A 16,549-nucleotide genomic window follows, 5' to 3' on the forward strand; every position below is an offset into this window, starting at 1 on the left:
GCAGTTCTGAGTCCTCACTGCCCCCAAGGGGCCCCACCCAAGTGATGCCAGGTCAGGGCCCGGGATTTCAGATAAGCTTCAGGATCAATCGGAAGCTGCGATGTGCTGACACAAAAAGCACTGGGACTTACAAAACCCAAGCATGGGTGTTCCACGGCATTTTAGAAGTTACTTTGCTTAAACTTTCCTAGAACCCTTTTTCCAGACAAGCTGGGGAAGGCTGCGGAGATCACGCCCTGCTGGGGCCAGCCCCTGAGCCCTCGCCTCCTCGCCAGTGCCCACGGCAGACATCACTAATCAATCCCACCATCCTCCTCCATGGAGATTCCAAATCTCAGCAGAGACCTCCGAGAACTCTAATACCAGCTGTGTGAGTTGGCACCTGAAGTGAGAAACCATTGGACAATCTGGACCTAGTGTGCATCAGGTGACAATGTGGCTTTCCACACACTGCTCACTTTTCCCACCTCCCCACCAGGCCCCCTGCCACACACCCTAAGAACACAGAAAGTAAGGCCACCATTGGTATACATGCCTTTGACCAAGACAGAAAAGGTGCCCCTCACTGCAGGTAGATGGCCCATGCCAGGATACGCCTCACAGCCACGTGCCCTTGTGCAGTGCACAACCCAACCAACTTAACACAACAACCCTACTCCAGAGAAGCAGGAATTGCACTGAAGTAAGAATGACAATCCCATTCTTTGCAAGACTTATTGATGAAAATTATTGGCCATAAGGCCCCTAAAGAAACACACACCCAGTCACACTCATACAAGCCATAAAATAACAAAACACAGTCAAGGTTCTCTCCATGGCAAACCACCAGCACCCCCGCCTGGCTGCCCTGGAACTCCACCGGTTAACTTGTGCACCCCTGGGCAGGCCTCTGGGCCCCGAGGGCCGCTGGCGGCGAAGACAACACGGGAGCTGCAGGGCACGGGGAGGCCGCTGCTTCTTGCCCGTCTGAAAGGTCCCTGTGGAGTCTGCGAGGGAATTCTCACTAACGCAGCTCTAAACGCAGGCGAAGTGCGTCACCTTCCTGAAGCACCAGCAGCCGTTCTGAAGACGGTTGTCAGCCCGCGCACAAAGGACGTGGTTCCTCCTCCCCAGCTTGGTTGGCCGTCAAAGGAAAGGTCTCTTCTAGCTTGGCCGGCCATACACGGCCGCCTCTTCACGATGGGCGCCTGCGTAGGCCAGCCTCTCTCTCCTGCCACCCAGGCTGGGACGGCAGCCCAGACGTCACCTGCACAGTCGCAGGTGCGGGTGGTGGCTCAGCCTCTCTGTCAGCTCATCCTCCTTGGGCTCCTCCAGAACATCCCTGTGGAATTGAGGAGATGCACAACAGGGGCCTATAAAGCGGGGAGACTGGCACACTCAGAAGAACAAGGGAGCAGCGCTTAGCAACACAAGCAGAGTCAGTGTCACAGGGACATGGGACTCCAGTCAGCCTCAGGATGGATGCAGCCACTAGAAATGTCTACCCAGCATTCTGAAAAGCCCAGGGCCCACGTCTTCCCGCTGGCTGGCAGGACCAGGGGCTTGGCCGCAGCAACTCAGCAGCCCCTCGTGGGAGGCACAGAGGCCCCAAAGCAGGGCCGCCTCTGGGCGGTCACTTTTCAGGACTAGCAGAGGAACCATCTCAAAGCTGCCAGAAGAGATGGGTGTGGTTTCCTCGGGTCCCCTGTTTACATCCAACAGGATCCAATGGACCCTGAAGACGGTTCCTTAAATATGCCCGATCCAAGAGCAGCAGAGCAGGACAAAGGCCATGACCCCAGTGCCAGGAGAAGGGAGTCCCCGAGCCAGCTCCGAACTTCTCCCCTGTGGCACAGGACCAAAGCCAGATAACTGGACGGAGGGGGAGGAGGAGGCGGAGGGGGAGGACGGCAAGGTAGTGGAGGAGGGCCATCAGGGCCTGCCACCACCTTGGTCCCTCCACCCCCAGCTCTTGGCTTCACACCCCAGGGGCCACACAGAAGTGCCTTCCCCACCCACACACCTGAACATGAGCTCCACAGTCATCTGGTAGGTGGCCTCCGGGGTCCCAGCAAGGGGCTGCAGGTGGCTGCGGGGGTCCCACTTATGAAGGAAGTTCTGGTAAGCAGGAGGGAGTGGTCAGTGAGTGTAGGCCCCGAGTGAAAGCAGCCTGGCCCCATCCCCGGCCCTCCAGGGTCAGCCTGGCACCCACCAAGGGGGCTGAGCCATCCACCCTGGACACCCAGGCGCAGGCCCCATGAAGCTACTGGCTCCTACTGGTGCCGGTGACCAAGTCCCTCCTTCAGGCTCGCCTGGGGGCCTGAGCATCCCCACAGCCCAGACGTCAGGAGCGTCCCCCAAGGCACCAGCAGCCAGGGCAGGCAGCACTGAGCCTCATGGGAAGGCCCAGCCTCACTCAGGACCCGCCTAACCCAGCACAACTCTCCCACCAAAGTGCCAGGCAGGCCCAGCCAGCGGCCTCAGACCCATCAAGAGCACATTAGAAACAAACCGCCACGGAGAACAGCCTGGGTGGGGATTTCCGATACCTCCAGAATCAGGGCCAGAAACAGGTTGACCCAGATGACCGACGACACCAGCCACCACAACACAAAATAGATCTTGGACCACCTGCGGAGGACAGAGGCCCACCCGTGAACCACGGTGATCAGAGCGAGACCACCCAACAGAAACACCGCCGCTGTGTGGTTGGGACAGCTCTCAGGCATTCAGCCGCGCACGCCAGGATGCAGACGACACCACTATTTCCATCTCAGAAATGACCCAGCCAAGGCCTAGAAACGTGCAGCAGGCTGCCACAGGAGCTGGGCCAGCAGGAGGCGGCACTGGGAGTAAAAGCCGGGACCAGGTGCTGGGGCCATCTGAGCTCTTCAAGCTCACAGATACCTCAACTATCTACTTCACTCAGCCTCCCCGCAGCTCCCCCAGCCCCAAGGAATTCCTCAGAAGCCCCAGACACAACAACGACCTCCAGAAAGTGTAAACCCAGAGTCAGCAGCCACCATGCTGAGAGTCACGATGTGGCCACGCACGGGGCCGAGGCAAGGCCAGCCAGGACGCCACGCTGGCGGACCCCGTCCCAGCCCAGCTCAGGGCATCCGTGCAGCGTGCCAGGAGGCGAGAACCCACAGGCTGCACGGAGAAACACGCCGCCGTCGGGGAGACGGGACTCACGGGCCCGAGTAGCGCCGGAAGGCATCCAGGAGCACCTGCCAGTTGTTCACCACCATCAAGTTCCACAGAGTGACCAGGGCAGCCTGCGGGGCAGAAACCGCCGGTCCAGGAGGGCCCAGAGGTGGGGAGGGGAGGAGCAGGGGAGCAGGGGTGGGCAGGGCACAGCGCTCACCGCAAAGTCATCGAAGTTGTTGGCCCAGTACTCCAGCTGCTCGAAGCTCCCACAGGGCGCAGAGCCATTGGCAGGGGCCAGGCTGGGGGACACAGCACAGCTGAGTCGGGGGGGGCTCCAGGTTCTGAGGCCCAGCACCTTCCACCCCCTCCTCTGCTGGCGTGCTCAGCCTGGCCTGAGGTCCAGACTGGGATGCAGGGGGTGGGGGGCGGAGAGAGTGCTGCTCTGAGCAGGCCAGGAGAAATGTGTTCAGCAGGGACTCCAGGCAAAGGCTTCTGGGAGAGGCGCGGAATGGAGGTGGAAATCGGGGGTCAGGGAAAAGAGGGTGGAGGGAGGAGATGAAGGACCTAGGAGAACGCCCTCCTCTCCTGAGACACGGAGCCCACCAAGGCCACCACAAAGGCCTCCCCCAACCCCGGCACCCGAGACACTCCCCATGGCACCTCAGACCCCAACTCACCTGCTGTTCCCAGGAGGAGCCACAATCACGCCTCGAAACAAGTTGATCCCAATGATGGCAAATATGTAGTAGACCACCTGGGGGGCCAGGGGTCCAGGACTGGTCAGCCCCCACCCTCAGACAGAACCACAAAGCCAGGCTGATGCCTGTGAGGCCGGGTTCCTCTGCCCAGGGCTGGGGTTCCAGCCTGGCTGCCACTTCAAAACACGTACAACTGGCCTTCCCCCGGGCTGGCAGCTCCACAGAGGCAGTGGGGCTCAGACAGGGGTGGTCACGGAGCTCCTACGGGAACCGGGGCCTTGCCCCCAGGTATCCTGGCTGCCACAGTTAGGGGGCAGGCTGCCCGCCCACCCCAGGCCTATCCCTAACATGCATCAGCAGAGAGTGGAGGGATACATGCCCTGGACTAACCTGGTCCCCTTTCTGGGCCTCAGTTTCCTCTGCTGTGCAAGTTAGGGACTGCGCAGACAGTGCCTGAGGCATGATTCTCATCCCGGCGTCTATTTCCAGAGCCTCGAGGGACACCTGGGGTCCAGCCCAGAGGACCCCGCGGTCCCCGGGGACGCCTTCCCACCCAGTGGTCCCTAACTCAAAGTGGTCAGAATAAAAGGGCAAAACTGCCTCAAGTGCAGCCGGGCTTCCTGTCACTCCACACGGAGCGGCTCTGGGCCTGCCTGGTCACAGGCCCCTCTCCTGCCTGAGCCCGGCCACCAAGCAGAGCAGACTGGCTCCTCAGCAGGGGGGGCCCAGGTGTCCACAGCTCTCGCTCAGCAAACATGGCTGCAAGTCCCTGAAATCCCTCTAAGAAAGGAGCCTCGACTACGTCCTCACCTAGGGCTTGTGTGGGCTGCGGGGTCCCTGGAGGCAAACTCCTGTGCCTCTTGCATTTCTGTCATTCATTTCTCAACGAGGCCACAACCCAGAAAACACGAGAGACTCAAGTTCCCCAACAGTCTCTGGCGTGGGAGGGAAGTGCGCTGAGGCAGGGCCACCAGCCACACCACCCCGAGCTCCCTGCTCTGCAAAGAAGGGGAGGCCTCTGGCTTCTTCCCCCGGCCCTGTACTACCCTGGCCTCAGGAACCTGGTGCTGTCGGAACCCAGGAACCTTCCTGCAGACAGAGCAGTAAGCGGCCCAGCACTGCCTCCGCCAGCCTGCCAGCCTGCCAGCCTCCCAGCCTCCCACTCCCGCGCACGCCCGCCACCAGTAGCAGCCGGGACTCACCACCAAGATCCCGCCAAACGCACGCATGTTCTGCACCAGGCCCAGGACGGTGCTGGCCACCACGGCCATCGGCTGAGGACAAGAAGAGAGCACAGCCCTTACACGTCCTGGCCCCACGGAGGGGACACCATCCCAGCCCACCACCCTGATCAACAGAAAGGCAAGACGGGCAGGCCAATGACCACCAACCCACGCACACACCTGGACCCACAGCCACGCGCACACGGCTCTACACACCACATAGCCTGACGGGCCCCCACGTCCACCCTTACACACCGCACACCCCAGCACCGGCATCGTCCCCCACGCCTCCCCACATGCTGGCATCACCCACCCGCACTCTCTCACTCATGCGCTCCCCGTCCCAGCACCTCCACCCCAGTCTATTCAAGCACTGACTTCACGCCCTCTGGGAAGCCCTTCCCTGCCTGCCCACCACTGCGGCTGGGTCAGCTGCTCTGCAGCCTGGGGGCGCCAAAGACATGCAGAGCTGGAGGTGCAGAACCACCCACAGGAGATGAGTCTGAGAAGGGGCCTCAGACCCAGCAGAGCCCCAGCGCCAAAGGGCCACTCATCCCAGTAGCAGCGCAGCCCCAGCAACCCCTCCAAAGTAAAAATACAGCTGAACGCCACAGTGGACACCAGTAAGCATGTACGTGTGCACACGTGTGTCATCATGAGCATGTATACACTCACGTGAGAAGTCCTACAAAACTGTGACTTCAATCAAAATGACATTATTCCAGGGCCTGCTGTGCAACACTTCCCTTAAAGTCAGTTCCCGAGAACCCGCCGGTGACACTGACACCTTACTGCATATGTGTGCACATACGATCATGCGTCTCATACAGGCATGAGCTCACATGTATATTTGTATGCGATGATCTGTGTGTGGTTATGCTGATACAGGTGTATTAATGTGTGTGTGTGTGTGCGCATCATGGCGTGTGTATTGCATGCAAATGTGGCTGTATACGTGTGACTGATCACACGTGCCTGTGAGGGCTTGTGTATGCATATGCATGGTCACATATGTGGCTATGTGTGAGATCACATGTGCATGGCTATATTGTGTATACGTGTGATTGTGTGTGCCTGTATGGTTGTGTATAATGATGTGTGAACATGTGTACGTGTGTGTATGTAGGCCCCAGCACAGCAGCCCCCCAGGAAGGATCAGGACTCCTGAGCTGCCTTCAAGTGGGACATAATTCCAGATGGGACAGGTATACAGCTCAGAGGAAGGATGAACAGGGACAGAGGAAGGACCTGGACACCCAGAAGAGGGGTGTTAGGACATGGAGGCAGGAGCAGTGAGATCCAGAACCCGCCACCCCGCCTGCCTGCCCCTTCAAGGTGCCCACTGCTCCTAACAGGTGCATTAAGAGAAACCAGGGCTCAGAGACGGTCACGAGCCACCTGTGCCCACAGGAGGGAATCCTGGAAACAAGATCCCTGGCCAGGGGTACTCTGCCCCTCATTACTAGCACCCTGGGAGTCACGGCAAAGGCCCTTCTGGGAACCTCAGCAACCTGGGGGAGCGCTGGGATGCCCAAGGTTCCAAGAGCATGCAGCTGCTCCCACCGCCGGCCAAAGCATCACCCGCCACACCCTCACCCGCTTTGCTGTCCCCACCCGGAGACGCACAGCTGGCTCTCCCGCTTCTGATGACCCTACCCCGGCATCACAAGAACATGGCAGAGGCGAGGGTGCAGCCCGGGGGCCCGGGGTGACAGGCACAGTCCTCAGGCCCTCCCTGCCCCAGGCTCACCCATCCTGGCGCAACACAGCAGCGTGAGCCAGGAGGGCAAGCGAGTGCGGGGTGGGGGTGGCCGCACGCACCTTCACATTGGGGATGATACGCAGGAAACGGAACACGATAAGCATGTTCAGCATGCGGGTCATGTCCCACAGCGACAGCAGGCCCAGCATCTCCGGCCTCCTGGGGACAGACAAGGGAGGGAGGCGGGTTGGGAGGGGCCCAGGAGCCCCACAGGGAGGGAACAAGGAGATGCGTGGTGGGCTTCTGGACGGATGGAGGCACAGAGAGGGCAACAGGGCACGCCAGGAGCCAACACCGAGCAGAAAAGCCTCTGCAGGGCGGCGAGAGGGCAGAGCCAGGGCCACTCACTGCTAGGCTTCCACCTGCAGCCCCCGGGCGACCCCCATCGCCCCAATACCTTCCCACCTAGCCCTCAAAGGTAGGCCGGCAGCCCTCCTTCTACAGACCCTCCATCCACACGGGAGGCCACTGAGGTTCCAGACGCTGAGACCTGCTCCAGCTCAGGCCCCGGCAGAACTGCGTGAGCCCATGTCTCCTGCCCGCCTCCCTGTGCCGGCCGCATCCCCCACCTCCTGCCCCATCACCCATCTCCTGTCACATGACCCTGACCCTGACCCCATCCCTGAACCACACCCCACTTGGTCTTTCTGTGCTTTCATTTCTGTTGAAACTTAAACCCATTCTCATTCAGATTGTGAGCCCCCAAGGTAAAGACTCAGCCAAAGTGCAGCCCACATGCTCAGTGCGCATCAAAGATGAGGCGACCCCAGCCCCATGACACAGCACGGTGGCACTACCCACCTTCCTAAGTCCTGGGGGGCTTCCTGGGGAGGTGACGGAACAGCAAGGCTCTTGCTGGTCACCGTCCCCACCCCCAACAAGCGATTCCCAGCTGCTCCCCAGGCAGTGGGATAGATGACAGAGCACAGAGACCCAAGGAGCCAGGCCTGACCACGGGGCTGAGACTGGCATGTGTGCCTGTTGGGTCCTGTGCCCTCCCCTCCTGTCTCATGACGGGCACCCAGGAGCCACGCTCCCAGGGCAGAGCAGCCTGGCTGATGGCCCTGCTGTGCCATGAGGCTTTCAGGGTCCACACCCAGTTAGTCTCTTCGTGGACAGAACCCTGGGCAGTGGGGAATCAGTACACAGCATCAGAGTTCACTGAGCCCCGGGCGCTGGCTCCACTACTTTAAGGGGCTAAAGTGATGTCCAGAGTCGGAGGTGATGACTCAAGGTCACACTGCAAATTGGGAGCTCTTCCAAGGACCTTCCCACCAACAGAAGGGCCCAGTCTAACCCCAGTGATCATAGTTCCCCTGAGACCTGAGCCAGGGCATCTCTGCTTCCAGCCCCCAGCACGTGCACTGGGAGGAGGAGCCCACTGCTACCCTGGAAGGTGCCTCCAAGGGGGAACGGCGGCTTCTGGAGAGAGGCCCCCAGAGCAACGCCAGGGACCTGCCCCGACACAGCCTCTACCGCAGGATCAGCCCACCCGTTCCACCATCACAGGGTCTGCCCTAGCATCAGAGCAGACCCAGCGGGCAGGCCGCACCCCCAGACGCCGTGGAGACCCTCCCAGGGACACTAGGTGGGGGTGGTGTTTGCTGTAGCCGCCCTCAGTTCTGTCCAGTCACATACCAGCCTGGGTGCGGCAATCGGTACACGGCCAGAGTTGAGATCTCCAAAACCTTTAATTACAAAAGAAAAGAAGGCTTCGCTACAGCAACGCTAATCTGGGAGGCCCTGAAAGGAATTACAAAGCTCATCTCTAGCATATTCTCCCCAAAAGGGGCTTTTGGGGAGAAATCAGAGCTTGGTCCTTGACCCCATGAGTTGGTTCCAGATGTCGGGACTTCCTTCAGCTGGAAAGACACCCTGGCCTCAGGAATCAGGGGACTGCACGAACTGGGGTGGTGGGGACGGCAGAGAAGTTGCTGAGTCAAGGACAGACCACAGAGCCCTTCTCAAATTTCTCTTTGCCCGTGTGCCCAAGGGCCTGCCAGCTACAGCAAATGTCACTCTGATGTGGCTGCTTATGACACACACACTGAACGCGACATCCCCTCACTCCCACAGGAACTGGGGAAGAAGTGTAAGCGTTTTCCGAGAACACCCTAGGTGCCTGAGAGCCCCCCGGCCCCTCACTCCACCCATGCTTACACTCGGATGCAGTGGAAACCCAGCCTCCCAGAGCCCCCACCAGCTGCCTGCTGAGCAACTCGGCCAGCAGGGAAACCAGCCCTCATCACTGAGAGCAGGAGCCCACCTTCCCACAGCCTCTGGTCCTCAGGGGAGACCTGAGATGGGCCCACACAGTGCCCAGGTGGCATTCACCCACCCGCCCAGGAGGGGCCAGCCTCAGGTGCACCCACTTTACCAGGAGGACTACGGTAAGGAGCCCGTCAAACACGTTGCTGGGGTAGGACAGGTACCCTCGCAGGCCCAGGGCAAAGACCTTGAGCAGCAGCTCCAGCAGGTAGTACACGATGAAGACGCAGTTGAGAATCTGAAAGGGCAGGAGAGGTGCCCAGCATGGGGCCCCGGGGCTGCCAGCCCTGCCCAGCCTCCCCCTGGCCCTGACAGGGAGCAGCTCAGAGCTTACCCCCAGGACGAAGTCATCACGCTCAGCAGGTAGCACGTCTGCATCCAACACCAGGAACACCTGTGAGGCCAGAGGAGAGGGCTCGCCGCAGGCCCAGCACAGCGCCGGGCAAGGCAGGAGGGGCAGGCTCGTGCACAAGGCGGGCAGGAACAGCCTCCTCCATGCCAGCTCTGGGGCAAATCCGCACTCACGCAAATGGACACCAGGTTTGCCAGGGCGATGAGGTTCCCCAGGTAGTCGAAGTAGTAGTGGCCAAAGAGGAACTGGGCGCTCTGCAGAAATGGGGACCGGTACGCGGGCCTCGGCGGGTGCTGGGTGGAGAACACACTCGCTCAGAAGCACAGTCCAGCAGCCGCGGCTGTCACAGCCCAAAAATGCCCATGCCCTCTCATTCTGGGACTTGACTTTTTCCTACCTCATCCCAGTGCTATCTATCCAGCCACAGGAAATAACCCGACACAGAAATCGCTCTAGACACAAAGGTGTTCATCTCAGGTGTCTTTGCAACAGCAAGAGAGAAACAGAAGTAACTGAAGCATCCACTGAGAGCGTAAGGAAACCACGCTGTGGTATCAGAGTCACCTGAAATGTATGCAAAGTGTCGCCCTGATTAAAAAAAAAAAAAAAGGCTGCGTGAAAAACACATGTAAGTGATGTGCTCACAGCTGCAGAAACAGCACAGAAGCAACTCCTGGACTGCGGCTGGCAGCAGCAGAAGGCAGTGGGGGTCATGGGGGCAGACGGGCAGCCACTGCGACCGTCAGGACCCTCGTGAGACCCAGCACTGTCCATGCTCAGCAGCCTCCTTGAAACACATCCACGTGTGCACGAGGTTAGTAATGGGGACTGCCTACACGTTCCTCAGCAAGGGCACCCGCGCCACCGTCCCACGCAGGAGCCACTGGCCACCAGTGGCTAGTTCGCGAACATTTCAACGCAATAAAATTCAGCACTCAGTTTGTCAGCGGCAACATCCATGTGTCAAGTGCTCCACAGCTACAAGTGACAAGTGGCTACTGCTCACCCCCACAAAAGTCCCTATGACAATGGAGGGCAAGGAGACACGGCTGAGCAAACGGGCAGGCTGCGGACTGAAAACTGTGACGCTTCATGTAAATGTCAGAGAAGAACAGCGTGAGTGTCTCCGCAAGTACCTATACATGCCTGAAATGACACAGGGAAAAGACCGGAAGGAAAACCCCAAAATATCCAGTTGAATAGAGAGGCTATTTTGGAGTGAAACCCAAACGGGCGGTGCGCACAGCGGACGCACTTCCTCTCACCTCCCGGGCGCCCCCTTGATACGCACTCGGCCACAACAGGCAGAGCCCCCTTCAGCGTCTCGTCCACAGCGAGCAGGGCTGAGGCTGTCTCAGCGGGGGGGTTGGAGAGACGCAGCAGGACAGCAAGGCTCCCCTGCGGTTTCTGGATGCCACATAGGGGATCGGGGTGTGGTGTGAAGCACATGTGGAGATGCTCTGTCCGGGACGCACAGTCTCCAGGCCACCTACGGCCGTGGCCTGACCTCCCCAAAATTTCCCAGCTTCCCCGGGTCCTCAATGCAGAAACCAGCGCCCAAGGCCACCTGCCCACCTTGCTACCCAATTCCCTCGGCAGACCCATGCCACTGCCTGCTCAGAGCCTGGGCCTGCTGCACCCGGGAGGGTGGCCTCCTGCCTGCCCAGTGACCACAGACCAACTGCAGACCAGGGACACCAGTGAACGTCTCTGCGTTCCTGTGTCTAAACCACACCTTCTCTCAAGAGGTCTGAACCCCGGCTTTGGGAGGGCCCCCTTCCAGGTTCATCCTTCCTCACATACCTCCCTGAGCCCAAGGACACCACAGTTTCCTTACATCTTCCAGTTACTCTTTCATCATAGTTGACACTTCCGCATGCTACAGTTTCTATGGAAACCAGACTGACGCCTTGGCCCAGAGAGACTTAACATTATCTATAACGTTTAAATGCTGCAAAGAGAGGCATTCATACGCTACCTGTGTAACTGAGGAATAACAGACATGACGGAAGTGGCTGTCTCTGGGTAGAAAGACAGTGAGGGGGGTTTTCCACTTTTCCCTGCTGTCTATAATGAACAGCTACTCATTTTAACCCCAAAGCCTCTCAGGGGAAGAGGAGACCTCTTTCAGCAGCAGCCAGGGCACCTCCTCTGAAGCTCACCAGCATGCACCCCCCTACCCCCGGCCACAGCCAGGCTGATGCCCAGGCAGTGACCCCACACGGGAGGGCTCTCACAAAGGCTGGCGCTCCCATGACGTCAGCCTGCCCAGAAAGCACCTCTTTGTACTTCCAAACCCACAGGCTGCCCCAAATCTCAGCAACCCCAGAAGCATCTATCTGCCTCCCAAACCTGAAGTTCAGCCAGCCCTTCACATCAGCGGGCTCTGCATCCAGAGACTGAACCAACTGCAGATCAAAAATACTCAAGGGAGGCCAGGCGTAGTGGCTCACGCCTATAATCCAAGCACTTTGGAGGCCAAGGCAGGTGGATCACCTGAGATTGGGAGTTCAAGACCAGCCTGACCAACATGGTGAAACCCCGTCTTTTTAAAAAAAAAAAAAACTCATGGGAAGAGGCATCTGTGTGGAGCATGTACAAGCTTTCCTTACCATTATTCCCCAAACTTCCACAGCATTCCTAGGTACTAAGTACTATAATCAGTCTAGAAATGATTTAAAGTATACGGGAGAATGTGTGTAGGTTATATGCAAACACTATGTCGTCTTGCATAAAGGACTTAACCATCCATGGATTTTGTGTGCACGTGGACTCCTGAACCAATCCCCTGCAGATACCGAGGGACGACGGCCTCCCCTCTGCAGTCAGCATTTTGGGGAAAGAAGGTATAGAAAACCAGATTAAGGATATCACAGCTCCCAAAACCTGTGGAACCCAAACTCCTATCTCAAAGCCCAGTGCTTGATGCCCTGGGAAGAAACAGCAACGCCAGGACCTCCAGGGAGACGGCCAGGCTGGGAATCGGGCCAGGCCTGCGCATTGGGCCTTCCCACTTCTGTGCGCACACGAGCCCGCTCTACTGGGTCACGAGCAAAGCAATCCACCCACCCTTCCTCTGCAGCCTCACAGGAGAGGAACTCCTCTCCAGCTCTCACTAAATCCTGACGCTGGAAAGGGGTGGGAAAGCCAGCTCTAGACAACTGCACCCTCCAGACTCAACTGCACCCTCCAGAATGGCAGAAACTGCCCAGAGAGAGCCCAGAGGGCCCAGAGGACACCAGGAGCAAACCCTGAAGAACAAAAATCACCTTTCCAGAACCTTCAGGATGACTGGCTTCTCCCAGCCTGCATCCACCTGCCTCTGGAAGGGGCTGGATCACAGCAAACCCAGCCAACCACAGCCGCTAAGAGTTGCTTCCTGAGCCCCAAACACCCCTGGCCCGAGGACAAGAGCCATTATCTAGAATGGTGCTTTTTTTTTTTTTTTTCCAAGTCAGAGTCTCGCACTGTCCTCCGGGCTGGAGTGCAGTGGCATGATCTTGGCTCACTGTAACCTTCGCCTTCTGGGCTCAAGCGACTCTCCTGCCTCAGCCTCCTGAGTAGCTAGGATTATAGGCACCTGCCATGACACTCGGCTAATTTTTTGTATTTTTATTAGAGATGGGGTTTCACTATGTTGGTCAGGCTGGTCTTGAACTCCTGACCTCGTGATCCACCTGCCTCAGCCTCCCAAAGTGCTGGGATTACAGGCGTGAGCCACAGTGCCCGACCAGAATGGTGCTTCTTAATTTCCTGTCATCTGAGAACCATCTCCACAGTCTCTGCAAAATCTGCACCTGGTAAGGTTAATTTCCTATCTTCAAGTCAGCCTTAAGTTGACACTACACTGCCCAGCCTTGTCCCAAGCAGAGGTTTGATGGCGTGAATGTTCAAAGCGCCACCTGCTGATCCTCACCACATTCATCTTCCCTCCCCCAAGGGGCTGTGGGCACCCCACGGAGAAATGCAGCCCTAAAGGGGATGCCCAAAAGGGTGATGGGAATGAGCACATGCCACTCAGGCTCAGGCTGGGGCAGGGCCTGACTCCAGAGGTCTGGGAAGACCTTAGGAAAACGTTATTTGGAAGACCACCTCTGATAGGGGCCTGCAGCCACAGAGGCTGACGAGTCCTGCAGCAGATGACAGTTGCTATGGGCTGAATTTTGTCTCCCTCAAAATTCCTATCTTAAACCTCTAATCCCCAGTAGCTCAGAATGTGACCCTATTTGGAGACGGGGCCTTTTAAAAGGTAATTTAGTTAAAACAAGGCCATGAGAATGGGCCCTAATCCAATCTGAACATGGTCTTCATAAGAAGAGGAGCTGAGGACGCACAGAGGGATGATCATGTGAGGACACAGGGAGAAGGCGGTGTCTGCGAGCCACGGGGAGGCCTCAGGAAGAACCTGCCTGCGACACTTTGACCTCGGACAGATGGCCAGGACCTGAGGGGACAAATGTCTGCCGCTTCAGCCCCACCCCTGCCCCAGTCTGTGGTACCATCCAGCAGCCTGAGGAAACAAGAAAAGTGACAGAACTAGAAGGTGGCCGCGGCCCCATCCAAGTTTCAGGGTCTAGCTCAGTCCTCTGAGGCCGAGTGGCTGGAACAGCAGCCCCATGCAGCCCCCACACTGCCTGTGAGGCTCAGTCCTCTGAGGCCGAGTGGCTGGAACGGCAGCCCCATGCAGCCCCCACACTGCCTGTGAGGCTCAGTCCTCTGAGGCCGAGTGGCTGGAACGGCAGCCCCATGCAGCCCCCACACTGCCTGTGAGGCTCAGTCCTCTGAGGCCGAGTGGCTGGAACGGCAGCCCCATGCAGCCCCCACACTGCCTGTGAGGCTCAGTCCTCTGAGGCCAAGTGGCTGGAACGGCAGCCCCATGCAGCCCCTAGGCTGCCTGTGAGCACCTGGGCTGTTTCCCAATGTCTCCGCCCACCTGGCCCAAGCCTTCTAGACACAGAACTTAGCCAAATGATGAGGCCCACCCGGTAACTTTGTAACCCTGTGTCAAGGCTAAAAGACAAAGGCTTTGGAGAGGACCAGTGTGCAGACCTCCTGAGGAAGGACAGACAGGAAAAGGATCTGTCATGGAAACAGAGAAAACCGTTCGGAAGATTCCTCTGTGTCAGGCTGGGCTCAGGACAGTTCCTGGGGTCTGGTGAATTTCATAGAAATCTCCCCAGTCACCAGGAGCCAAAGAGATCTCCATTCCCAGTTCCCATCCTAGGAGCCGGGATCCCTGGGCAGGTGAATTCCAGCACTGATCGTTAGAAGAGTTCCCTCCTGTGTGATCACGGGCAGTGGAAACTGGAAAGCCCCCACTCCCCTCCCTGGGCAGCCGTGGCCCCGGTTACCTCTTTAACCACACTCCTGTCAAGCTCATTGAACAGTTTCTGAAACTCATCAGCCGAGAGCGGGACACTGCCGTAGGAGCGCACCTGCTGCAGAGGGAGAAGCACAAGTCAGCTGGGCGCACGGGAAGGGGAGCACCCTCAGCCTCAGCCCCACCCCGATGGGCTGTGAACCCTGCAGGTGACCTGAAGCCACACTCCTAGTCCTGAAAAGGGGCTCCTAGCCCCAATGACCTCCCGAGAGGAGCCCAGAGGTGGCTGGGGGCAGGGGACAGGGGGCGGGTACCTCCATCATGACCTCTTTGTGGGAGCTGTCCAGCTGGACCTCCTGAAGCACCTGCAGCAAGTTCTGGGGCTTCACGCCAGCTCTGCAGGGAAACCACAGCCCAGTGAGCACAGCCAGCTCAGCCCCCAGGAATCCGGGCCTGGGTCCTCCAGCCCTGGCGTCTGGCCTGAGCTTTGCCACGGACCCACTCTGCACCTCCGGGCCACAAGAGCCACAAAGGGGGACAAGGAGGAGGCCAGGCCACTCAGCCCTTCACCAGTCCAGGGGCCGTGGGGGGACATGAAGACAAAGGCACAGACTCAGGGCAAGGATGCCAGGAACCACGGAGCGCCAGGGGCATGGTGGTTTCTGTGAGTCGGGTGCCAGCCAGCAGAGGCAGGCACAGGCCGAGCACAAGAAGCCCAGAATAAACACCTGGCCCTGGCACTCACTGAGGGAAGGCTCCTTCCTCCCCCGCCATGGAGGACAGGACTTCAAAGGCAGCCCGGGTCCCCAGCCGTCTCCGAAACAGTGAGGTCTGGAGAGATTTCTGTAAAGAGGAAGGCTGTGAATGGCAGGATCAGCCCTCCCCCAGCTCAGAACCCTGACCCATCCCTCCCTGGGGACCAGGGAGAGGGGGAGTCGGGGCAGCCTTGGAAGGGGCACAGTCCCCCACAGCCTGAGGCAAACCCTCGCCCCAAGGGCATGAGAGCACTTGCCACAGACTTCCGGGACAGGCCGAACAGGGCAGTGCCCGACAGGTGCGCTATGCAGCAGACTGGGCCGTGTTTCTCCTCTGTGTGCTGGGGGAGCCCCCAGCTCCCCGTCAAGAGGGTTTAGGGTCTGCTGTCCTGGGAGTTGCCATCTCTGGCAGCTTCCCCTGGCAGGGACTGAGACACTGGGTGGTGGGATCAACAACACGAAAGTATCCCCAGCTGACCCACTGGAGGCGGCAACCCTGCCCTCCCATCCCACCAGGACCCATGCCAGCAAAGGTCCCCGGCGAGGGGTCACCAGCTGTCCAGCTCAAGCCACACCCTGCCTGGCCTCCGGGAGCTCCAGGCACAGCCAGCATGGGGGCGCTCACTCACCATCAGGTAGCCACGGAACTGACTGTAGATGATGGCCGTCAGCAGGTTCATCAGAAACAGGCTTCCTTCAAGAGGAGACAGCCACAGTCAGAGGGGCCACCAGCGCTGCAGCAAAACCAACACGAGGCCAGCCCGGCACAGGACAGCACAGTGCCGGGGGTGTCCCCTAGCAAATGGAACGTGGCCGGGCCAGCGCAGTCACGGGTAGGACCACGAGGTCAGTGGCGGTAACAGAACAGAGTGTGGAGTGGGGCTCCCTGGGATGAAGCTGTGGGGTGGGGGCTCCCTGGGTAGAGCTCTGGGGTGGGGGCTCCCTGAGGGTGAAGCTGTGGGGTGGGGGTTCCCTGGGGTGAAGCTGTGGGGTGGGGGCTCCCTGGGTAGAGCTCTGGGGTGGGGCTCCCTGGGGTGGAGCT

At 59.1% G+C, this 16,549-nt stretch overlaps 1 protein-coding gene across 1 annotated transcript in view; it reads right to left on the reverse strand.

Moving 5' to 3' along the window:
• Positions 1 to 678: 678 nt before the first annotated feature.
• TPCN2 (two pore segment channel 2) overlaps positions 679 to 16,549 on the reverse strand; it is a 41,559-nt gene continuing 25,688 nt past the window's right edge. Inside the window, 16 exon segments of the mRNA XM_017515902.2 lie at positions 679 to 1,321; positions 2,003 to 2,097; positions 2,529 to 2,610; positions 3,175 to 3,257; positions 3,347 to 3,428; positions 3,807 to 3,883; positions 5,030 to 5,101; positions 6,872 to 6,971; positions 8,451 to 8,500; positions 9,190 to 9,318; positions 9,415 to 9,474; positions 9,606 to 9,725; positions 14,784 to 14,870; positions 15,067 to 15,148; positions 15,498 to 15,595; positions 16,137 to 16,241. Of these exon segments, the coding sequence (XP_017371391.1) occupies positions 1,243 to 1,321; positions 2,003 to 2,097; positions 2,529 to 2,610; positions 3,175 to 3,257; positions 3,347 to 3,428; positions 3,807 to 3,883; positions 5,030 to 5,101; positions 6,872 to 6,971; positions 8,451 to 8,500; positions 9,190 to 9,318; positions 9,415 to 9,474; positions 9,606 to 9,725; positions 14,784 to 14,870; positions 15,067 to 15,148; positions 15,498 to 15,595; positions 16,137 to 16,241 (1,401 nt within the window). The 3' untranslated portion in view covers positions 679 to 1,242.

The sequence above is a fragment of the Cebus imitator genome, unplaced genomic scaffold, assembly GCF_001604975.1.
Source record: "Cebus imitator isolate Cc_AM_T3 unplaced genomic scaffold, Cebus_imitator-1.0 Scaffold564, whole genome shotgun sequence".
Lineage (NCBI taxonomy): Eukaryota > Metazoa > Chordata > Mammalia > Primates > Cebidae > Cebus > Cebus imitator.